Genomic DNA, 26488 nt, shown 5'->3' on the forward strand with positions numbered 1-26488 from the left:
AACCACAAAAAGCAGAAAAAATATAAGACAAAAACAGGAACAATGAACAAAGATAACAAATAAAAAACAGTAAGTAACAGCTATGGTAAATATTAACACAACTATCTCAACGACCACTTTAAGTGTTAATTGTCAAAATATATCACTTAAAAGAGACTGGGTCAAAAAAAAGACCCAACTATTTGTCTGCAAGAATTACTTTTTATATTTAAAGACATATAAATTAAAGGGATAGTGAAAGACATACCCTACTAACCGGAATTAGCTATAATCATTTCAGACAAAGCAAACTTCACAGTAAGGAATGTTATCAGGGATAAAGACGCACATTACATAATGTCATTATACTCCAAGAAGACATAACAATCTTTAATCTGTAAATAACAGAGCATCAAATCATGTAAGGCAAACATTGACAGAACTGCAAGGAGAAACAGATGAACCCACTATCATAGTTGGAGACTTCAATACCCTCTATCACAAATGGATAAATGTGGAAGGCAGAAAATCAGTAAGAAAATACTCTTAAACTGGACAGCACCATCAGTCAAATTATCTAATTGACATTTATAAAAGGCTGCATACAACAAAAGCAAAACACATTATTTTCTCAAGCTCACATAGCACATTCACCAAGATAAACTACATTCTGGGCCATAAAATGTACCTTAACAAAGAACAAAAATCATTTAAAGTATGTTCTAAACTCAGAATGGGATTAAGTTAGAAACGAATAATGGAAAAATAGCTGGGCAATCCCCAAATACTGGGATACGAAACAACATACTTCTAAATAACACATAGGTCAAATAGAAATCTCAAGAGAAAATTTAAAATTGTCCAAACTAAATGAAACAGAAAATAACCTGTCAAAATTTCTGGGATGCAGAGAAAGCAGCATTAAGGAAAATCCATATCATTGAATGCATATGCTGGAAAAGAAGAAAAATCTAAAAGCAATCTAAGCTTTCACTTTAGAAAAGAGAATAAAAAAGAGGCACTCAAAACTATTATTTTCCACTTAATTTTTCTGTGAACCTGAAACTGCTCTAAAAAATAAAGTTTACTAATGAAAAAAACTATATATGCACATGATGATAACCACAAACAAACATGTATTTGGGCCAAAAATGTAGAATTTTTTTCAATTCAGAGAACAAAATTCTTCAAGCCTCTAATCTACCTTTTAAATTAAAAATAATATTCATGATGAATGAAAACTAGAAGGAAAAATTTTTTATCCTTTGATTAATTATGTCTTTCTCAAGACTCTACTTTTACAATGCCATTCAGTTGAGTAACCCAATGACATTACTTTTTATGAAACTTCATAACAAAAACTTTATATAATATTAATATAGTCCAATATAATTAGATTTAAAAAGTTTTTACAAACTTATTTCTAGCTGAAGATATTTTCAGGGGCCAAGAAGGGTATAGTTTAGTAAATATTCACAAGTTAAAACTCCTATAAACGATCAATCACCTTTACTACATGCCTTCAAAAAGATGTATGTATTCTGGATCTAAAACTAATCAACACTAATTTATTGCTAGGAGGAAAAGTTCTTTAAGAGTTTTTTTTTTTTTTAATGATAACTGTACAGTGGTAAATATATAGAGTGAAACATCTAATCTGAGGGTTAGAACCTAAAGACAGGCTCTAATGCTGAATATTCTATTTGGTCAAAGTTCCTTCTAACTTAGATGATATTAAAGAATAATTTTGCTATCATAATGGTATTGTGGCTCTGCTTAGAAAAGTCATTATCTCAAGACAATTTTTGCCTAAAAAATATATTACCAAAAAAAAATGAGGAATAAATAAATAAAATAAATAAATGTTTTAAGGCGAGGTGATGGGTATAAGAGATTCCTTGTACTATTCTTTTACCTTTTGGGTAAGGAAAAAAAAAAAAAACCAAAACAACCTAAACTAAATAAAAGAACAAGGTGGGGGAATAATCACCAAAATCCCTAAGATCACCAAGACATAGTTGGTAGCCTGTTGTCCAGTTTAGAAGCCTAAGGCTTGCTTGCTTTCTTTCGTTTTGCTACTGGGGATTGAACCCAGAACCTCAGGTTTGCTAGGCAAGCATTCTAACACTGATCATATCTACAGCCCAAGCTTAAGACTTTCACTGACCACAAAAGTAAAGCTAATTTGATCCCATTTCTGGGTTTATTTTACAGCACTGTTGTTGTTTTAATTCCTAAAAGGGGCATTCATTAAGAAGTAAAGGAAAGGGGGAAGGATTGAGAGGTTAAAAAATAAGTAAAAATGTTGAGTTTATCAATGAGTTTGGGAACCCTTTTATATGACAATCTGCACTGTCAATCACTATAACTAATTAGGAACATGGATTCTCACATTTGAGTGTATTCTTTCAATGCATGTTTTTCTTTTCATTTTCTTTATTGTGTTAAAACACACATAAAATTTATCCTGTTAACCATTTAAGTGTACTGTTCAGTGGTATTAAATAAACATAATGTTGGACAACCATTACACCATCTATCTCAGTAATTCTCGTAAAACAAAAACTCTATATCCATTAGACAATAACTCCCCAATTTTCTGTTGGTAGTCCCTGGCAATCAGCATTCTCCTGTTTTGTTTTGTTTTCTATTATTCTGACTACTCTTAATAGCTCATATAATTGGAATCAAACCATATTTGTCTTTTTGTGAATGACTTATTTCACTTAACTAATGTCTTCATGAATCATTTATGTTACAGTACATTTTAAAATTGCCTTCCTTCCTAAGACCTAATAACATTCCATTGGAAATATGTGCTGCATTCTGCTTAGGTTTGTTTCTATGTTTTATCTACTGTAAATAATGCTACTAAGAACCTGAGTGCACAAGTATCTATTTAACACCACATTCTTTTGGGTATATACATAGAAGTGGAATTGCTGGATCAAACGGTAATTCTATTTTTAATTTTTTGAGGAACTATTATATTGTTTTCCACAGCAGCTATACCATTTTACATTCCCAGTTGATATAATTCATGCTTTCATATTGATTTTTCAGGCCATACCCTCAAAGATAAGGGTCCTGGAATCTGTTCCTCTTCCCCCATGTTTGTTTCCTTTAAAAAAAAAAAGTGATTCTGATAAAATGTAACTAAAAACACACCTTTGAAAAAACTGCCCTCACCATCCCAAGCATCAAGGTGACTTGAGCTTTGCAGAACACATTTAAAAAAACATGGCCCTATAATCTAACAAACTAACAAAAAAGGAATAGAAACATGTAGTTGAGAAAAAACAGAAGGATTTTTAGGAATAAAGATTAATCATTAATAATTAAACTAGGAGTCACTGAGGGGCCACATCTAGTAGACCTTTAAGAAATATGCTAAAATGGTAACAAAAGCAGCAGGGGTGGGGGGGGGGTGCTCCAATAATGCAATTCATTTGGGGGTACTTTTGGCTGCCTTAAGATGAAGAGAAACTGTGTTTAATTTGTGTAACATGTACAATTCCTTACTCAATTAGCTGTTTAAAGTCACAGAAAGTGTGGGATAGTGGGTAGACTTAAAGGACTTACCACTTTCACCCAACAGATGTGGTTCCCTATACAAGTCATTTAATTTTCCTAGCTTTTGTTACTGATTGGTAAAATCAACATATTGAGCCTTCTATATAGGGTTCCACTGCAGAGACTAGCTTATTTTAAAATCACCTAAAGAACCTGTTAAAAATTCAGATTCCTAGGTCCCAGTTCTAGAGACTCACATATTAGCCCTCAGATGGAGTTGAGGAGGTCCCGTAGGTCCCTTAACTCTGGGTGTGGAATTCATTCTAACGGCTAAACAATTTATAAGGTTTCTATCAGCTTTGAAATTCCCTTAGTCTATCAGTATCTGTGAGGGAAAAGGAAACAGGAAAAGAAAGGCAAATTTTCATCTTCTAATCCCAAACAAAAGCCATTTTTAACATTAGATAAATTTAATAACACAAAATTCTGAACTTTTAAATTTCTACTTTGTTGTTAGAATGATAAAAGCTAAACTAGTTAATATTAAAAAAATTTTAACACTACAAAAGTGAAGCAATCTTTGAAATGTGCTGAACATGTTCATTCTCATTACTCGAACATAAATCCTTCCACTTTCTTTACCTCTAAAGACAACAGTTAACAAAAACCAGCCATCTAGCTCTTGAAAAGATCAATATTACTGATAAAGCTCTAACCCAGCTAACCAAGAAAAGACATATTACTACTTCAAAAGTGAAAGAGTCATCACTTTTGGTTCTCTGAACATTAAAATGATAAAAGTATTATGATAATAATTCTATGTCCACAAATTAATAATTTACATGAAACGAACAAAACACAAACTACCAAAACTGATTGAAGAAGAAATAGAAAACCTTTATAAATTAATAACAAATAAAGAGATTAAAAGATTTAATCCCAGTGACTCGGGAGGCTGAAGCAGTAGCATAGTGAGTTCAAAGTCAGCCTCAGCAACTTAGCAAAGCCTTAAGCAACTCAGCAAGACCCTGTCTCTAATAAAACATAATATAGGATGGGAGATGTGGCTCGGTGGTTAAGTGCCCCTGAGTTCAATATCTGGTAAAGAAGAGAGGGAGTTTAAGGAAGAAGTTTTAAGAATGTCTCTAACTGCTCCCAGAAAGTAGAAGCAAAGAGAACAGTTCCTCACTCATTCCATGTGAACAGCATTACCCTAATACCAAAGCTACAGCAAGACTCTACAATAAAGGAAAACCACAGAATAATACCTCTTGTGAATATAGATGCAAAAATTCTCAATAAATTAGTAGCAACTAAATTGTGTAACTAAGCCCAAATGATATTTATTCCAAGGATGCAAGGTGTGTTTAACATTTGAAAATCAATGTAATCCATTGCTGAGGCTCAATGAGAAAAATCACATGATCATATCAATCCTATAGCTAAGGTTGTAATTTTAAAAAACTAGATGTTTCCCCACTAAGATTGGGAACAAGGCAAAGCTCCCTCTCATTAAGTTCTACTGAATCCTATCCTGTAAGTCCTAGCTACTAATGCAATAAGACAAGAAAAAGAAAAAATATACGGCTTGGTAAAAAAAGAAATGAAACTACTTTGTTCACAGATTACAGAACAATATAAAAAAATCCCAAAGAATTGACAAAAAAATTCTGGAATTAGTTGAGTATAATCAGACAAACAATGAACATTCGAAATTTGAAATTAAAAACATAATACCATTTACATTAGAACCAAAAAAAGAAACTTCATAATAAATCCAATAAAATATGCATAAGAGCTATATAAGAAAAAGGTTAAAATTGATTTTAAAAAAAGACTAAATACAGAGATATTTTACTCTCATGGATAGAAGACTTAATACCATTAAAATGTCAATTCTTTCCAAAGTGATCTATAGATACAACAAAATACCAATAAAAAAATTCCAGCAAGTTTATTTTGTAGATATAAATGAATTGATTCTAAATTTTCTATGGAAAGAGACCCAGAAAAGACAACACAAGTGAAGAGGAACAAAGGCAAAAGATATATTATTTGACTTCAAGATTTACTGTGAATCTACAGTAATCAAGACAGCATGATTGATATTGATGAAAGAGACAGAAGATGAATGGGACAGAATAGAGAGCCCAGAAAGAGATCCAAATAAATATAGTTAACTGATTTTTTTGCGGGGTGGGGGGCGGTATTGAGGATTAAACTCAGGGCCTCATGCATACTAGGCAAGTGCTTGACCACTGAGCTAGATCCCTAGTCTATCAACTGAACTTTTACAAAAGAACAAAGGGAATCCAATGAAAAAAAAAAATCTGCAATAATGGATTCTACAATACTTGGACATTCATCTATATGAAAAAAAAATGAAATCTATAGACCGGATCTTTTACCGTCTACAGAATTTGACTTAAAATGGATTGTAGACATAAAAGTAAAATGCAATTTATAAAACTTAGAACACACAAGAAAATCTCAGTAATCTTGGGTCTGTGATGAGCTTTTAAAAACAATAACAAAAGCATAATTTATTTTAAAATATTGGCAAACTACATTAAAATTAAAAACTACTCTGTGTAAGACAGGAACTGAAAAGACAACCCTTGAAGAGGCAGAAAACATAAAAAACATAGATCTATAAAAAACTTATATCTAAAACAGAAAAAAATACAACTCAATAAGAAATGGACAAAAGAGTTAAATTGACACTTCACTAAAGAAGATAAAAGTTGATCATATGAAAAAGTGCTCAACATCCTAAGTCATTAGGGAATGGCAAATTAAAGTAATGAGATAACACTTCATATGTACTAGAACAGCCAAAACCAAAAAAATTGAGATGCCAAGTCCTGGGGTAAGGATGCCAGCCAAAAGCACTTCTTTGGTCAGTGGGAATACAAAATAGTACAGTCGCTTTGGAACACAGTTGTCCTAGGTATATACCTAAATGAGTTGAAAATTCATCATATAAAACCATACATAAATGTTTAGAACAGAACCAAGATATCATTCAATAAATGAAGGGATAAACAAGTTGTAGCACATCCATACAATGGAACATTATTCAATGATAAAAACAAACGAGCTATTAAACAATAAAAAAAATACAGAACCACCTCAGATGCACATTGATAAAAAGCCAATTGAAAAGGATATGCTTTATACTATTCCAACTATATAACATTCTGGAAAAGGAAAAATTAAGGAGAGCAAAAATATTAGTGGTTGTGAAGGATTCAAAAAGGATAAATTGGTGAAATGCAAGATAAAAGTTTTCATGATAGTAAAAACTATTATGTAAGATACTGTAATAGTGACTGGTCCATGATGTTATGAGCTTTTCAAAATCCATAAAACTGCATAACCAAAAGCACACTATAAACTATGGACTTCAGTTAATAATAAGGTATCAATATCATTAACTATTACAAATGTATCAACTAAATGCAAGACATTAATTAATAGTAGGGAAAAGTGTGTGTATATGTGTAGTGGATAGCATATGGAAACTACACTGCCTTTTTTCTTTGTAAATCTAAAATTATTGTAAAAAATAAAGCTTAAACCTCCTCCCTTAGGTGTGTTACAAAGCTGTTCAAAAAGTAATTCAATAAGGCTTGTGAATGGAAATATGTAGTGCCCAAGTCAACATTTTGCTTTAAACAGTAATAAATGCAGATGAGTTTTAAAAAAAATAAATAAATAAACCTTCAGTACTGGCCTTTTTATAGATTCATGCCAAATAAAGAACATGAAACTAATTTCTTGCAATATTTTATATCTTTGAAAATTATTTAATTACCTAGAAAAAAATGCTTACTTTTTTTTACTATCAAAAAAGTCACAAGCACACATATACACTCTTAAACACACACACACACACACACACACACACACACACAATGTAATATATATTTGTAAAGAAGGGGGAAAACACAACTTTTATCTGTGTTGGGCATCTTTGGGAGATGGGATTATTAGGGTTTTTTTCTGTAATTAATAATTCATTTTTCCTTATAATCAATATAAAATCACTTTCTCAAAATACAAATAAACATACTTAGGCTTCTATGAGAGAAACAAAGAAGACTCTTAAGTCAGTAATAAAAATCAACTCTTTTAGGCCTGGGAGAATGTAGCTCAGTCATGGAGTACTTGCTTATTAGCAGGTGCAAGGCTCTTGATTCAATCCCCAATAACCATCCCCTGCCCCACAAAAACAAAACACAAAAGCCCAAAACTATTTGGGGGCGAGATCCCCTTTCTTAAGGTTTTTCAACTCCATGGAAAGGGGACTGTATAACTTTATAACTTTGCTTACTGACAAGAAGAATGTCAGTGAGAAAAGTTATTTTAATCACAGAAATATTGCCTTGAGTTTAAAAAGCAACATTATGGAAAGTTCCTTTTTAATCTCCCATCCTTTACATGACTCACTTCTGGTATCCATATTAGTCTGAAACCATGAGAGGTATAGAAAACAGCATTTTTTTTTCTTAAAGAGATGGATAAAAATTAAAGCCACCCAAACAAGGTCCTATGCAGTCCAATTCATTTAATTCAAAGTAAACCTTATCTTTTTTGCCAAGCATACAGCTTAACTGGAGATTTAGAAATCATCAATTGTCACACAGTCCTTTCCCAATTTCAGTCTCCTTCATTAGGGTTGTGAGATTATCTTCAAAGACAGGTTAAACCTGACTCTATGTAATTTTTAAGTTCAAAATGGGGATTAAAATATTAGTTGCCTCATAACATTCCTTTGAGGACTATCTCTCCAGTACATACAAAATTTATATAAAACACTGACAGGAACTGGACATGGAAGTCAAGTATATACCAGTTTCACTATGTTTTACTCACAGCTATGGCAAAAAAAAAAAAAAAAAAAATGGTCTTAACTATTAACATTTTCAGGAAGTAAGCATATGAGAGAACATTTTTATAAGGTAGACAACCCACAGAATTATATTACCAGGTAAGATGGGAAGACAAATATCCTTTAGTTTTTTATGGGAGACAGACAAGATGTTTAAAGGTGTTAATTCTCAGGCCAGTGTGGTGTCATTGGAGAATCTTCCATGGAGATGCTAGTTGCTAGGTGAATATGCCAAAGCCCCATTTCTAGGAACTTTTACTAGTACAGCCAGATGTGCTGAGTTATATCACAGTATTTTCTTTGGAAGTCCCCAGAGGAAGGTTCTAAGTGCTTCCTTCCATATCAAGAAACAGGCACCTTATGACCGATCCTACTTTCATGCTTTGTCTATTAATTGTACCATCTTTAAAATATACAGCCACTATGCAGCAAATTTACCTGTTTATTTTCTGCCAGATTTCTTTGACCATGGTCTTTAATCTATTATGCTGCATTTTACTCAAAGTCACTACAGATACCGTTTTTTAACTTTAGACACACAAAACTGCACACAGGTTGAAGGAGAACTCTGCTTGAACTCAGATTTTTTTTTCCCCCCATCTCAGTCAGGCTACTAAATGATTATTTTACTTTCCCCCCAAGTGCTGGGCATCATTTTATTATGTAATATCTCTTGGGGCTGCAGGCCCCTTCTTCTTCCTAAATTATCAGCCACCCAGATCCTGCTTTACTACTTCAGTCTTAGCACCATACTGAGCTTTGTCTAAAGATAGTAAGTGGTAACAGTTTTAACCCCAGAAGTGAGGAAGATCCTTAGGGCCAGATGATCTGCAAGTGGATTGCCCTCACTGTCTGGCCTTGTTCACTGTACTACTAGTCAGCCCTCGAACCTCAACCTGCAATCCAGCTTCACCTGGAATGTGTTTTCCACAAATTGATAACAATCTTATTCTGTATTCATAGCATCATTTTTTCTAGTACTGAATGTCTAAAATAATTTCATGAGATTTGTGCCCAAAATGATTTCTTACTATACATTCAGTGATATTTTTAAAAGAGAATGATGTTCCCAGAATACATTCTTTTCACCAATAAGTTTTACTGTATAAACAAAACAATACTCATATTTTGTCTTTTGATCTCTTTTTAACCAAATATTTGGATCATTCCCCATTCTTTCTAATCAAACCATATTTGCCCGCCCCTGGGCAAAGGATCTATGATAGGGGGGATATAAAAGGAAATTCCAAGGATAGTGACATGAAAGTCATCTGTGAAGCTGACATGTATTGCACTCTTGCTGAAAATAGTTGAATATACAGATTCACTACATTGAATAAGTGCAATTTTCCTCTTTTTCCATTGTAGACTTGATAATGATCAGCTTTATCTGATTGAAAAGGAGCCAACCTGAAGTATACTAGGTGTAAAGTAATGTTCCTTTCCTTCCTGATGGATAACAAGGAACTACCCAACCCACTCCTTCTCCTGAATTTTACTTTCTTTTAGTCCAGCAGGTGAGGCAATATACTCATTTGTATTTGTAGGTGGGATGCAATTAGAAGAGGAAATAAACCTTAACTTTAAAAAAAGAAACAAGAACACTACTACCAAGAACCATTTAATTATTTCCAAAGTTGGAAAAAATTTTGTAAACCAATATCTCAAGTTCCTTCATGTTCTAAAATTCTAATACTTAATGCCAACTTTAAGATACTGTAACATTTTTAAAGGGGGTTAACAGGAGGTTAAATAGTTTACTGAAAGTAAGTCATTTTCCTCAAGGAGAAAAGGTTGGATACTGAATTTAAAGTAGTTACTAAACTCCAAAAGAAATGAAAGAATTGTAACATTTAGGTTGAGGTACCAGAGTAGATGTGTTCAATGATATATAAAACACGTGGTGCACAACTGATGAGCATATAGAATCAGCCTAAGTCTGGAAGAATATGAGTATTTTGGGATATCAGAGACTATAAGCCTTCAAGATGCTTCCAACCTGATAAGAATAATCCAGTGTTCTGTGATTAAATAAATTCCCCCAAAATACCAGTATAGAGATTATGAGAAACTGGTACTGAAAAGGAGATGAAAAAACAAAAATATTTATCTCATAACCATACCAGACTGAAATCATTTTGCTCCCAACTATTTGCTCTAAAATGAGTAATGAATAAGAGAATTCACCTCTCCTAACTTGGATGCAACACATTAGGTCCTTCAATTTTACTGCATGCACTAATAATTTTAACCTTATTTTTGACAATATAATTTTAAGTGCTACAAGATTTATATCTAAAAAAATACTATGATGTGTATGGTTTTACCTTTAATCAATTCATTAATTCATTTTATTTATCCAGTAAATAGTTAATTGCATATATAACCACATGTACTATACTAGGCAGTGAAATGAAAAGATTTTTTTTTTTTTCCCTAAAAAGGTCCTAGCTCTTGGTGAGTTCTACTAGAGCTTTATAATGCAACAGAAGGCTATCACAACTGAAAATAGTCAGTGCCATAATGACAAGTGTAAATGACACAGAAGGCCTTGAGGCAAACAGTGCTAAGAATTCTGCTTAAAGGAGTCAAAACAAGGTTTCTAAAGATTATTCTGGAAGCAGGTTCCATTTAACCTGTGCAAAAGTAAGTAAAGGGCTTGTGAAGAAATGAAAAACTAAGTGTAAGTTGAAGAGCTGCAAAAAGCTCATCATTGTTGTAGCTTAAAGCAGGAAGGGATAGATAAATTGGGGGGGGGGGGAGTGTACTGAGAACAGTGTGAGACAGTATTGAGTAATAAAAATAATAAACTAAATAAGAGCTCCTGCTCCTGAGGAGCTTAAAATCTAGAGAAGGGGGAAAACAAAAACAAAAAAAAAAAACCCTGAAACTATTCATTTCAAAATGGTTAGTACCTTAAAGGAAGAACACAAAGGGAAACATAATTGGAAAGACACAAAGATTTTATACGTCACACAAAGGTGGTAAAATCTATCCTAGGCAAACGAGAGTTGTTGAAAAATTGTGAAATGGGTAGTCACAACAGTGGCAGCATAAATGATGAACTAAAGATATCAAAACTAAATAAGGAGATTTCTGCTAAAGCCCAGGCAAGCAATGTGAAAAACATAAACAAGGCCACTCTACTGTGACAATTTTTAAAATTTTTTTTTCCTAGCTAGACAAATGGGGATTCTTTCAAATCTTTCATTAAAGGGGAAAAAAAAAAAAAAATCCAAGGTGCTATTTTCTAAAATTCCTTATATTTAAGGAATTGGCGATAATTTAGGTTAAAAAAAATTTAAACTTTCATTTAAAAACCTCAATAAAAATGTGAGCTTAAAATTTAGTACACATAACCTTAAGTCTAATAATAGGCATATGAGAAGCAAACTGTGGATTTGATGGAAGCATATACACACACGTAAAAACACATATAAAAACCTGAGAAACTTGAAATACAAAATTGAAAAGGCAGAATTTAAAAACCATATATACAGTATATTGTGTATACAATGCTTAGTACATGATAACAAACTTTTAAAAATAAGATAATTTTCTATTATTTTTATTCCATTTTTTTACAATAATAGAATAAAATGAAATGAAAAAACCAACACAAGATTACTGCTTATTGTATCCAACGGGCCCGAACCAGATGAGATACACCTGATTTTTGACTCTTGATTTCCTAGAATGGATTTTTATAAATGGTCCTGCTATCTAGCTTTATTACTAGTAAAATACAAAAGAACTAATACTTTGGCTTAAGATAATTTCTTAAAATTCCCATTATGAACAGCTGTCTCCTTCTTAACTGAGTCAAAGGTAAAGGCAATTCACTAAGACAAAGGAACACAAGTCAAAGAATACATAAGAAACAAATCACATAATTATAAGTTTTGCATTTGTGTTTTTCTTGAATCCGTAGAAGAAAAGTCTCTGAAAAATCTTTCTACAACCAAAAGGCTTTTTTTTAAAAATAAATCAGTCAGTCAACAAACATACTACATCTATAAGCCAAGCACTTTACTCTAAAGAGAAAATAGTATATAATAATCCCTGCTCTCTTACAATCTAAAGGAAAGAAAGAATGGTTACAAATAATTTGTGTGATGAATTCTGTAACAGTGGTATGTATAAGATACAGTAATAAGCAATGACCGGTAGAATTAAAAAAAAAAAAAGCTTCATAAGATAGTTGAATCTTAAATAAGTTATATGAAGGAAAGGAAGACTTAAATACCACATGCAAGAAAGTATGAAATGTGAAATAAGGCAAATGGGAGTAATTTTCAGTAACTCCCTATAGCACAGAGGGAAGAGAAAAGTAACCAGAGATAAAGAAGGAGGGAAACAAATCAAAAAGGACCTCATATTCATACTAAAGAATCTGACTACTAATGGATTCTATTAATCTAAACTGCCATCAATTACAAGAATGTATCATTACTGTATGTACCATAAGGGCGGGGGGGCTTTATGCTTGAATCTTAATATTAAGAAGCTTAATAGAATGGAATATTATTGCATAAAACTATGCCCTCTTTGTAAGATAAGTAATAAACCAGCCATACAAAATGGGACAGTGAAGAACTTTTTATTTCCCAACTTGTCCTTAGGTGGAAGGAGAGAGAAATAAAATCTTGCCCTGAGAAATGAACTTCAAGCAGGTCTGTTGACTGAATTAAAGTCAACATTATAGTCCAAAAATAAATAAATGAATGAAACAAAGACTTTCAAGTGGTCTCAGGTTGGTAATGTCCCTAAATTCCAAGCAGAAACAATGCAAGTTCTCTTTTGAAGAATAAGACCAATCCTGGACAACAGTTATTCAAGATGCAATCCCATTTTTCATCTTTAAAAAATAAAAAACATGCATCTTAGAAATAATGGAAAACAGTTAATCTTAAAAATCAGTCTTAAATCTGGTAGTATTTCAGAATTACCTGGAAACTTAAAAATACATATCACCAGTCTGCATAACCAGGGATTTTCAAAGAGCTAAGTACTTTAGGTAGGCAAGTAGAACCCTAGAATCTCTATTTTAACTGGCTACTCAATAATTAAAAAAAAAAAAAAAAAAATCTGACAAGATACCAAGACACCAGCATCTGTATGCACAATCAGCTGAACACTCCTACTACTGACAATGAAGAACAGTAGGATTTTAATCAAGAGCATAATTTGCTCAGACTGACAATTTAGGAAGACCACCCTGGCATAGGCAGACTTTGTGAAGAGAATAAAGAAGGGAGAAAAAGAATAGCAAATCTTATAGTTAGGAGGTTGGTGAAATGGCTTTAAAGCTAGAGATAGTGATCATTTTAGGAAAATGGAATATTAAGTAGGCAGAATTAGATAGAATTTTATAAAAACTAGATGAAGGTACATATAGAATGTAATACTGAAAATTTTCAGAAAATTCAGCTCTAACCCTTGTGAATTATGGCCAAGGGGACTTTAAAAATAAATCTCATTTGGGTATGGTAACCCACCACCTTTTAACTGTAAGTGTAAGTTCAATATAGAACCCTATATTGCATAAACATCAAATGTTCCAAATGCTACTAAAACTCACAATGATCTCCAAGTTCAAATGTAAGTAGAAGGACTTTAATGTCTAATGCTTAACATTTCTATGAATAAGTGTTTATAACCGGAAAAATTAAAATCTCTGGGCAAAAGACTTTAACTAATTGTTAAATTTAAATTACAAATAAAAAACAATAAATTAACAAACTTACGCTGAATATGAATGAACTGTTTGGGCTGTTTAAACTCTCCTTTGTACAAGCGATTGTAATAGTTGACGTTGCTTTCTGCCTCAGGAACGGGAATGACCATGCTCTCTTTTTTTTCTCTAAACACTTGCTGTGCTGAAATAGCTCGCTGTAAATGATGTTCCTGGAAAATGTAAAGTAGGCAATGTAAGTTGCTTTGATAATATTAATTCAAATTTCAAAACTTCTATTTAAAAGTTGTTTAATAATTGCAAGCATCAATTATAAATATTTCTTTCATTCAATTATAAATAGTTTCTTTACTGCAGACCTATAGAAAACACTGCCATCACTTCCCCTTAATACCTGTGGCTTATACTGGTACCATAAACCTTAGACTATTACCATTTTAAAAAGAATTTTTCTAAAATTAAATACATGCATACTTACAAATGGGAGTTTAAATTTTCAGTTATCAGAAGATAGATACTTGTTTGCTAAATTAATTAAGGTGCATGTCACTACTGACAGAATAAGGAAAAATATGTGAGTCACACTAAATGATTCTATTACAGATTCTAAGTATCTTCTACACTACTACTACTGTAGTAGCACAAAATTTGTAATAATTCAAAGAAAGATAAAGTTTTGCATGTTCAATAAATAGTATTGCCATCATAAAGCAGAAAATATTTTTTAACTAAAAGTTCCTATAAAATACATGTAGGTTCTAATCGCTTTTCATCACTTGCACAACTTACTCCAGTAGTCTCCTAAATGCTTTCACTACTTCCTCCCTTGCCCCAATGGCTTATTCCCCATAAAGCAGTTTTACCTTTTAAAAGGTAAATCAAATCAGGTCATGTCACTCCCCAAGAAGCCCCACCATATTCAGTGTAAAGGTGAAAAGCTACTCAATGACCTATAAGAATCTCTCTATCTGGCATTTCCTCCCTCTTCTCCCATCCTTTTAATCTAGTCATACTGCTTCTCCTTGCAAATATCCAAATAGGCAACTTTGGAAATTCCTTAAAGTCTCATCTATCAGAGATGTCATGTCTTTCAGGACTTCCTTATCCAGCACTCCTTTCCTGCTTTATTTTTTTCCATGCCAATTTAGCTATATCTGACATGCTCAAGATCTCATTTATTGTCCAGTCCCTCCTCCCAAACATAAAGTAATTTCCAAGAAGTCCATGATTTTTGCTTATTTTGTTTACTTTCATATGACAGTTACAACACATAAAACCTGCTCAATACATATTAAATGAACAAATAAATAAAATGAAATCTTTACTGGATTCCTACTATGTATCAGTCTACGCAAAGCACTTTAAAACATAAACTAAGGAATAAAGATGTTTAGTAACTTGTTCAAGGTAACATAACCCTACGTGACAAAACATTGATATAAACCCAGGTGATCCATACGCAAAGTAAAATTATTGATTCTATCCTATTGTATTGATAAAAATTTTGAAGAAATTAAGAAAACTTCATTCAAGACTTTTGGCTATGTAAAAAGTTATTATTCAAAAAGCATCAGTGCAATGATCCAAAAAGTTTTCATGTAGCAAGATATAAATAAAATTATACAGAATGGCCGTTATATGCAAAAAGCTTCACACAGATTAGATTAAAAGAAGTACATTAAAAGGAAGGTAGGATGATGGTATGAAGGTAGAAAGATAGGTATCAATAATAATGACATAAAAATTATGTTAATTTCATAATCTTCTGACATTTGTCATTAATAAAGTGAGCAAGAAACAAAGGATACAAAAACAAAAGAGAAAGAACAGGAATGAGTAAATGAGGAAACAAACTTATTATGGTATAAACAAGTAAACAGTAAGCTAGGACAGCTACCAAGTTTCTTACAAGCAGTTAAGTTTCATCAGATCTGGTCAAGTCATATCGGCTTACCCCAAATAATCACCTATACTATATTATAATCAACATCTCTTTGGCATTTTGTCAGACTAATTTAAATCTAGAAAAACATGCACATTCAAGAAGAGTATTGTGAAATTTAAACAGAAAAACATAAGTCCTGGAATAGCTAAGTCAACTTTTAAAGGGAAACATAAAATGTGCAAGAGTTGGAAGACTGTCCTCTCATAAATTATAAAATATACATAAAGGCATAGTAATAAAAAAAAGTATACCAAAAGAATAAATAGCTTACATTTATATATACAATGTATATATGTAGCAATAAAATGCATCAAAAAGTTTAATAGACGTATTTAACTACATAACAATTACTGCAATCTAATGGGCACTTTAAAAATCTTTACTTAATTCCACTTTGGGGAATAGGTAGCATTATTTCTATTATGTAGAATAGGAAATGAGGAACAGAGTGGTTAGGAGACTTGCCCAAGATCACTGGGTTAATAAGTAGCAAAGTCAGAGTTGATGTTCTTAATAACCACTAATTATGCAGCCTCTCATATAAATCAATGTAATAAGAAAGCTCCAAGACAGATCAGACTCATGTATAAAGAGAAGGTTGGGATAAAACCACACCACATAACTAAAGGGCAACAGCCAAACTGTTTAAGATACAAAGAAATACCAAAGGAAATACCTACACAAACTATGTATCTAAGTGTGTAAGGTAAAATCATGAACCTAACAAAAAAGGAAAATTTGTTACTGCTACAGGAGCAGAAAAGAAATTCTTTGAGTTTCATAAGCAAAACAATAGGGCAACAAATCTCATGAAATGTATTACATCAAAATTTAAAATTTCTATTAAGCAAAGGACACAATGGATGTAGTTCATAAACTTCTAACAAAATGACAGAAGTTATTTTCAATGTCTAAAACCTGTAAGTAGTTAATAACTAGATTGTGGGGCTGGGGTTGTAGCTCAGTGTTCCCTGGCACGTGGGAGGCATTGGGTTCAATCCTCAGCACAACACAAAAATAAATAAATAAAGATACTATGTCCATCTACAACTAAAAATAAATAAATAACTACAATGTGTAAGAAACTCCTGAAAATCCACAAGAAAAGGACAACAGTCCCAAAAGAAAAATGGATAAAATATATAAACGGGCAATTTACATGTAAGAAAACCCCAAAGGCTAGCAAAGCATCAAAGAGATGCTCAAATTCATTTGTAATCAGAGAAATGCAAATTAAACAGATAAGGTAAAACTATTAGCAAGACAAAAATTACGATAATGCCAAGTGTTAGCAAGTGTGTGAAAACACAAATTCCTGCAGATCTGCTAACATTCTAGAAAGTAATGGCAATACATGGTCAAATTAAATCTGCCTTCTCTGTGCACTTCCTGTCTTGAACATATAACCCCAAGAAAATATCACACAGGTTTACAAATGGATCTATACACTAAAACAGTATCTATTGTAGAAGGCAATTTGGGGCAATGTGGGAATCTATGACTATGAGAACAAAAAAAATAAAATGTGGGAAATGCTCACTATGAATACTATATAGCAGTTGGTACCAACAGTGCATATGTACATTTAATATGGTAGATCTTTTAAAAAGTTGAGTGAAAATTCTTAATAGAACGAGTTATAATGTGGTTTATATAAATGCACATAAAATAACATTAAATTTGCCAGAAGACACACATTAAACATTAGAAGGAGGGTTGGGGGGAAAGAATGAAAAAGGGAAAGAGAGGTAGAACAGAATAAGTAAGTTAAATCAAAGAGGGGCCTTGCAATTTCCTTTAAAATTCAGGCTGTGTGTGATTAGTGTCAAAGAGGAAAACAGATTGGCCATGTGTTAGCGGATTCATTATACTGTTTTTCTTTTCTTTTTTCTGCTTTTATTTATTTGACAATTTCCATAATAAAAATTAAAATACAGGGGCTGGGGTTGTGGCTCAGTGGTAGAGCACTCGCCTTGCATGTGTGAGGCCCTGGGTTCAATCCTCAGCAGCACATAAAGATAAATAAATAAAGGTATTGTGTCCATTTACAACTAAAAAATATTTTTAAAAATTAAAATACAGAGTAAGAAAAGAGAAGGAGAGGAAGAGAGAGGCCCTAAAGACTAATGATGATGCACCATAATCTAAGGCATATGAATAATTTAACTTTCAGCAACTGAGTTTCCTCTTTAAACAACAAAAGCATTGTTATATGATAACACTATGTACAACAGAATTTACAAAACACATTTAGCTTTAAAAACTGAACACAGATTGTTTACTCATGCACTCAAAGCATTCTAATAATCACAAATTAATAAATAAGTGAAAAGAGGCAATAAATACTATTAGTTAATTTATATACAGAATGAAATAAATGTAGCCCTCAAAAGATTTGTAATCTCCATACTTCCTTAAAAAATCAATTCTCTACTTACAGATCAAATACACCAAACCCACTTCATATGGCTACTTTAACATTCTGAAACATTCTTCTAAAATCTACTGTAATTATACCTAAACAGTGGTTTTCATAGAGATATTATACATTCTCTATATCATTAAAAGGAGCCCCCACAATCTAAATAATTCATGACTTCAGTCATATATAAAAGGTACCAAAATCTAAGAAAGAAACTTTTTTAAATAAATGTATTTTTTAAATGAGGTATACATGACAGCAGAATGCATATTGATTCATTGTACACAACTGCCCCCAAATCCCCTCACCTCCCCTTTGCCTCCATTTTCCCCATGCCCTGCCCCCCACTGTGGATCAGCATCCACTTATCAGAGAGGACATTCTCAGCCTTTGGTTTTTGGGATTGGCTTAGTTCGCTTAGCATGATATTCTCCAACTCCATTCATTTACCTGCAAATGCCATAATTTTATTCTCTTTTAATGCTGAGTAAAATTATTCCATCATGTATATATATCACAGTTTCTTTATCCATTCATCTATTGAAGGGCATCTAGGTTGTTTCCACAGTTTAGCTATTGTGAAAAGAGCTGCTATACAGCTCTTAGGCTATGTTACTATAGTACGCTGATTTTAGGTCCTTTGGGTATAGACCAAGGAGTGGGATAGATGGGTCATTCCAAGTATTATAAGCAATCTCCATATTGCTTTCCAAACTGGTTGTGCCAATTTGCAGTCCCACCAGCAATGCATGAGTGTGTCTTTTCCACCACATCCTTGCCAACTCTAATTGTTGTTTGTATTTTTGATAACTGCCATTCTGACTGGTGTGAGATGAAATCTTAAGAGTACTTTTGATTTGCATTTCTCTAATTGCTAGAGATGTTGAACATTTTTTCAGATATTTGTTGATCAATTAAATATCTTCTTCTGAAAAATGTCTGTTCAGCTCCTTTTACCCCATTTATTGAGTTTTTTTGGTGTTAAATTTTTTAAATTAATTTATTCTAATTTGTTATATATGAAAGTAAAATGCATTTCAATTCATATTACATATACAGAGCACAATTTTTCATGTGTCTGTAACTCTACACAAAGTAGAGTTACACCATTCATTTCTTCATACATGTACTTAGGGTAATGATGTCCATCTCATTCCACCATCTTTACTACCCCCATATCTCCTACCTTCCCTTCCCTCTCCTTTGCCCCATCTAAATTTCTTCCATTCTTCCCATGCTCCCTCTGCTCCCCATTATGGATCAGCATCCTAATATAAAAAAAAAAAAAAAAAAAATTCAGCATTTAGTTTTTGGGGATTGGGTTACTTCACTTAGCATAATATTCTCCAGCTCCATCCATTTACCTGCAAATGCCATGATTTTATTCTCTTTTAATACTGAGTAATATTCCATTGTGTGTATACACCACATTATTTTTATCCATTCATCTACTGAAAGGTGGGTTCCACAATTTAGCTATTGTGAATTGTGCTGCTATACACAATGATGTGACTGTGTCCCTGTAGTATATGCTGTTTTTAAGTCCTCTGGGTATAAATCGAGGAGTGGGATAGCTGGGTCAAATGGTGGTTCTATTCCAAGTTTTCCAAGGAATCTCCATACTGCTTTCCATATAAACTGCACCAATTTGCAGTCCTACAACCAATGTATGAGTGTGCCTTTTTCCCCACATCCTTGCCAACACTTGTTGTTTGTATTCTTGATAACTGCCATTCTGACTGGTGTGAGATGAAATCTTAAAGAGTAGTTTTGATTTGCATTTCTCTAATTGCTAGAGAGGTTGAACATTTTTTCATATATTTGCTGACTGATTGTATATCATATTCTGCAAAATATCTGTTCAGTTCCTTGGCCCATTTATTGATTGGATCATTTTTTTTTTTGATGTTAAGATTTTTGAGTTCTTTATATATCCTAGAGATTAGTGCTCTTTCTGATGTGCATGTGATAAAAATTTGCTCCCATTCTGTAAGCTCTCTAGTCACCTCACTGATTGTTTCTTTTGCTGAGAAGATTTTTAATTTGAATCCATCCCATTTGTTTTTTATTTTATTTCTTGAACTAAGGGAGTCTTAATAAGGAAGTCGGGGGCCTAATCTGACATGATGGAGGTTTGGGCCTACTTTTTCTTCTATTAGGCACAGAGTCTCAGGTTTAATTCCTAGGTCCTTGATCCACTTTGAGTTGAGTTTTGTGCATGTGAAAGATAGGGGTTTAATTTCATTTTGTTGCATATGGATTTCCAGTTTTCCCAGCACCATTTGTTGAAAAGGCTCTCTTCTTCAATATATGTTTTTGATGCCTTTATCTAATATGAGATAACTTTAACTATATGGGTTTGTCTCTGTGTCTTCTATTCTGTACCACTGGCCTAGAGGTCTATTTTGGTGCCAATACCACGCTGTTTTTGTTACTATTGCTATGTAGTATGTTTGAGGTCTGATATAGTGATGCCTCCTGCTTCCTTCTTCTGGCTAAGAACTGTTTTGGCTATTCTGGGTCTCTTAATTTTCTATATGAAAAGATTGCTTTTTCTATTTCTATAAGTATGAAAAAGATATTTTTTGTTTTCTTTTGGAGACAAACTAGGTTCTATGTCTACCCTGGTAGAAATGAACAGGGCTAAAATTTGAATCCCAGCTTGTCTGGCTCTCCTACATCAATTTTTTAGCTTTCAGATTTATCCAATGAGTTAGGCTGCATACAAAGTCATTATTTAAGAATTTACATGCAAAATTCCTCATTAAATATAGCTGATAGCTATTCCATCTCCCAAAAGAAGCAAACTTATTACTAAAGAACTGAAAAACTTATAAAACCACAATGACAAAGCAAATGAGATGGGCCAGCACAAGAAAGTACAGCAAACATCAGAGAAATTAAAATCAAGAGTGTGCTGATTTGGAGGCTACAAGCAGATTCAAATCTTTGCAGAAAAGCATAAAATTAAGAACTGAGTCCACTTATCCAGAGGTTGAGGCAGGAACTCACAAGTTTGAGGCCAGCCTGAGCAACTTATTCAGACCCCTTCTCAAAATAAATTAAAAAAGATGCTGGGGATGTAGCTCAGTAGTAGAGTGCTTGCCTAGCATCTGTGAGGCCCTAGGTTAAATTTCCCAGTACACTCATCCCCAATAAACCTAATTCACATAAATCCAGAGGCAATGGGGATTTTGAAAGACTAGTTAGAAAGAGCTAGAATGAACAAAGGCCTTCCTTTAACTTGTCCTCAAAAGAAAGTCATTCTACACAGACAGAAGAGGGCACCACTAACTTAAGGATATTGGGAACCACCCCAAATCTACAAAAATGAAAAGAAAATTTAACTAAATCTAATTATTTAAAGAAGACAACAATTAGCTCCATCTCTATTGATAAATTCTCAGTCTGAGGGAGGGGGGTGAAGAGAAAAAAAAGGAAACTTTAAGAAAAATGCTCCAAATTTAAATACAATCACATACCACATAAAGATATTTTGGTCTCAACAATGGACTGCATATATGACATATAAGATTTTATCACCTAATAACATTATAGTTTTCATCTTGGTTTGTGAGAGTACACTCTACGATGTTCACATACAAAGTCTCTAAACAATGCACTTCTCAAAACATCTTCCTAGGATTAAACAGTGCATGTGAAGAAGCATGTGGGATATGAAAAAATCACCTTGAATCAGAAATTTAAAAATAAGATCAGAGAAGGAAGCAAAGAATAAAAACAAATGTGAAGAGTTGACTTTGAACTCAATAAAGAAAAGATTATCTCACATTAAGGCTAAAATTATTAGAAGCCAAATGAAATGTATCCTTAAAAACAAAACAAACATAAAACCCACATGTATTCTGCATAAGACTAGTCAAATATCAAGTGGCTGAAAATAAGGTAAAGACAGAAGTAAAACAGGGTAAGAAAGATGGTAGGGAGAATGTAAATCAAGCAAGGAAGGAATGACATTCACATAATTGGCATCCTTGAAGAACAAAGAAATGCAAGAGAACTAGGATTTAGAATTACATTCAAAGAAAAGACAACTATGAACTTACCAAGCAAAAAGGACACAAAGAAGTAATATGGACAAATAATATGTCCCAGACCTTGTTTTCCCACACACATACTGACTTCGTGACATATAGTTCAAAAAACCTTAACCCCAAAACCAGCTTAGAATTTGTAGTCCCCTAGGCAAGCTCAAAGTCAAGAATAGCTATATTGAAATGGTTTCTTCAAGAAAGCCATTTCAGTCATGATTGTCCTTCCCTCAATTTAGCACAGATGAGTGTGAATTAGGAGAAAAAGGCCAGCTAATAGCTTCTCTCTTGAGAAAGGTACAGAACACATGTCCCAACATTCTCACTTAACTGCCTGAGGGACTGATATACTTTAGATGTCTAGGAGTCACAGAAAACAAGAGAGCTCAGTAGCTTCTTGCAGCATCAGAGAACCTGTGCCTCTAAAGAAGCCAGCACAACTTAGTGCAATCAGGAGGAAGAACTCAGTTCAAAACTTCTCCCTCAAAAGAGTTCAGCAGCTTATTATGACAGAGAATCAGGAGTAGTGCAGTGAGACACCAGAGTGCAAAAGATTATAAGCAACTTGAAAAGAAAACAGCAAACCTCTCTAATTGAGAAATTATACACACAAGCCAAAGATGCATCTCCAGATAAGATCTGAGAGGCTCTCAGAATCCCTAGCTGGGCTGATTTGTCAAGGTTTTGGCCTCATACAATATCAGTTTTTAAAGACTAGGAGAGGTAGCTGTTTTTTCAATGTACAAATCACAGCAAAAAAGAAATTTTTTTTAAAAAAGCCTAAATAGTAACTTATGAATTACAAGAATTCAAAGTAATTGTTTTGAACAATTTATTACAAGAGAACACCAACACAAGTAAATGAAATCAGTAAAGTGACTCATGTACAAAATGACAGTATCAACAGAGATAAAAATTGTTTTTTAAAAAAGAATCCAATTGAACTTCTGCAGCCAAAGGAAAAAAAAAAAAAAACAATTGAATTGGAAACTTCACCAGAAGTGTTCAACAGAAGACTTGATCAAACCTAACCAAAAAAAAAGAATCAGTGGTCACATGGAATTATTGAGTAAGAGGAAGAAAAACAAAAAAAGAATAAAGAAAAGTAAGCCTAAGGGAATTGTGGAAACCTATTAAGTAGACCAATACACAGGTAATGGGAGTTTATGGAGGAGGAGGGAGAGGGAAAGGAGCCAAGAGCTTATTTGAAGACATAATGGTCAAAAAACTTCCCAAATCTAATAAAGGAAATGAACATACAAATTAAAGAAGTTCAAAGTACCACAATTAGGACAGCCCAAAGACATCCATACTGAGATACATTGTAATCGAACTATCAAAAGTCAGAGAGAAGGGTTGGAGTTAGGGCTCAGTGGCAGATCACTTGCCTCACATGTGTGAGGCTCTGGGTTTGATTCTCAGCACCACATATAAATAAATGAATAAAATAAGATCCAACAACTAAAAAACAAATTTTCTTGAAGAGAAAATCCTGAGAGGGGAAAAAAAAATACTTATGGGATCTCCAATAAGATTAACAGGGAAAGTCTGGCACCTATAATCCTAGTGACTTGGGAGGATGAGACAGGAGGAGGGAAAGCTCAAAGCCAGCCTCACCAACTTAGTGAGGCCCTAAGCAACTTGGCAAAACCCTATCTCAAAATGAAAAACAAAAACAAACAAACAAAAAGGCTGAAAATGTGGCTCTGTGGTAAAGCACTTCTGTGTTAAATCTTTAGTATCTCCCACCAAAAAAAAAAAAAAAAAAAAAAACCAGTGAATATTTCAGCAAAACTATCATACACCAAAAGACAGATAATATATACAAAGCACTGACAGAAAAAAATGCCAAACTAGAATAAAATATCCAGTAAAATATCCTTCCAAAATGAATAAATAAAGACCTTCTTTGATAAAGAGTTCATCACTAATATAGCTATTTACCAAACTGCTCAAGGAGTACTTCAAGTTGAAAAAAAACAAAAAGCATACAAAAGTGTGAAACTCTCTGATACACAGAATCCTATAATATTGTAATGGTGGCATGTACATCACTTTTAATTTTGTTATGCAATTTAAAAGACAAAAGCATAAAATGTAACTATAATTATAAAACTATGTTAATGCATACAGATTTTTTTAAAAAAGAAGCAATTTGTGCATCCGAAACATAAAATAATAGTAGGGGGAAGTGTTACATAGTTTTTCTATATGACTAAAAGCAAATTATCCGTTTTCAGACTATTACAACTCTAAGAGATGTAATCCCCATAGTATTCAAAAACAAAAATATCTCAAAGATACAGAAAAGAAAATTCAAAAAGAATGAAAATGGCACTACAAAAAAAATCAACAAAAACACAAAAAGGAGGCAGAGGAACAAAACATATAGAAAAATAACAAAATGACAATACTAAATCTTTCCCTATCAGTAGTTACTTCCAATGTACACGTAGTAAACTTCCTAATCAAAAGACAAGAGAGGATGAATTGATTAAAAAAATTCCAATTATATACTGTCTATAAGAAATTCATTTTAGACATAAGGACACACAAAAGAGGCAGTAAAAAGGATGTAAAGAGTAATTCCATGCAAATGATAACCAAAAGAAAACAGGGAAGGTGAAACTTTTATCAGACAAAATAGACTTTCGTCAAAAGAGTAAGGAAAGACATTACAAATTAATTCACCATCAGAATGACAATTATAAATATGTTAGCACAATAGTACACAATTTTATGAACAAATATGGAGAAAACTGAAGAGGAAGCATACTTAAACAACAGAAGTAAAAGATCTCAACACCCCAGGTTACATAATGACCAACCAGATGGAACATCACTAAGGAGACAAGGTACTTGAAGAACACTACAGACTAATTGGACCTGAGACACATACAGAACTCTTCAGCCAACAACAGAATAATATTTTCTTCCCAACTATATATGGAACATTCTCCGGATCACATATTACATCACAAGAAAAGTCAAAAAACAAATTTAAGACGACCAAAGTCATAGTACATATCTTCAATGAATAATGGAATAAAACTAGAAATCAATAAGAAAACTGGAAAATTCACGAATATGTGAAACTGGAAAATTCACGAATATGTGAAACTGGAAAATTCACAAATATGTGAAAAGTAAACAACATACTCTTGAACAACCAATGGGTTAAAGAAGAAATAGCAAGAAAAACTGTAAAATATCCTGAGACAAATGAAAATGAAAACAAAACACATAAAAATTTATGAATGTAAGAAATATAGTATGAAGAGGAAACTTTATAGTGCTACATAGCTATATAAAAAGGGAATCTCAAATCATCAACCTAACTATGTCAAGGAGCTAGAAAAACTCTGAAGCAAACCCAAAGATAGAACACCAAAAGTTGTGTTATGTTTGAAGATCAATGAAACTGATATAACTCTAGCAAGATTGATTTTTAAAAAATAGATTAAAAAGAAGAGACATTATCACTGATGGTGTTAAACCATGACGCAAAGAAAAGACCACCAACTCCAATTTTAAATCAAATTAAAGTAAACTTGTAATTCCAACTAGGCAGGACTGTCTCTCCCAAAACCCGTGGGTTAGAGGACAGTGCTCCAGTTCTCTAGGAGTGCAGATTTATAGCATAAAAAGTTGCAAAAGGGGGGCATCTTGAGAACTTACAGATAACAGAATTTTGACAAGCATAATACAAAGGCAGATAGGTAGTAGGTTAATGGTCTAAATGGTTCAGCACTTAGGGAGTAAATTTAGATCCCAACATCAGAATTTGTGAGGCGCCATTAGGGTTTCAGAGAGGGTTGTTATCTGGCCAGGGAAAACCAAGCATGGGTGAGTTCAAGGCACCGGCAGGCATTCCAAGCAAGTTTAGAAATTGCAGTAATTTATAGTAAAACAGAAATTAATTTTTCATGACTTTGTGATGAGATGGCTCCCAATTTGAAGATGGAATTAGGCTGGGTTCATCAATGTC

The 26488-nt window shown here is 32.9% G+C and overlaps 1 protein-coding gene across 1 annotated transcript in view; it reads right to left on the minus strand.

Moving 5' to 3' along the window:
* The window catches only part of Epc2 (enhancer of polycomb homolog 2), a 136666-nt gene that overhangs the window by 73420 nt on the left and 36758 nt on the right, over positions 1-26488 (minus strand). The window contains exon 2 of the mRNA XM_027937980.2: positions 14134-14293. Coding sequence (XP_027793781.1) covers positions 14134-14293 — 160 coding nt within the window. The remainder of the gene's footprint in view (positions 1-14133; positions 14294-26488) is intronic.

Source organism: Marmota flaviventris, chromosome 11 (assembly GCF_047511675.1).
Source record: "Marmota flaviventris isolate mMarFla1 chromosome 11, mMarFla1.hap1, whole genome shotgun sequence".
NCBI lineage: Eukaryota > Metazoa > Chordata > Mammalia > Rodentia > Sciuridae > Marmota > Marmota flaviventris.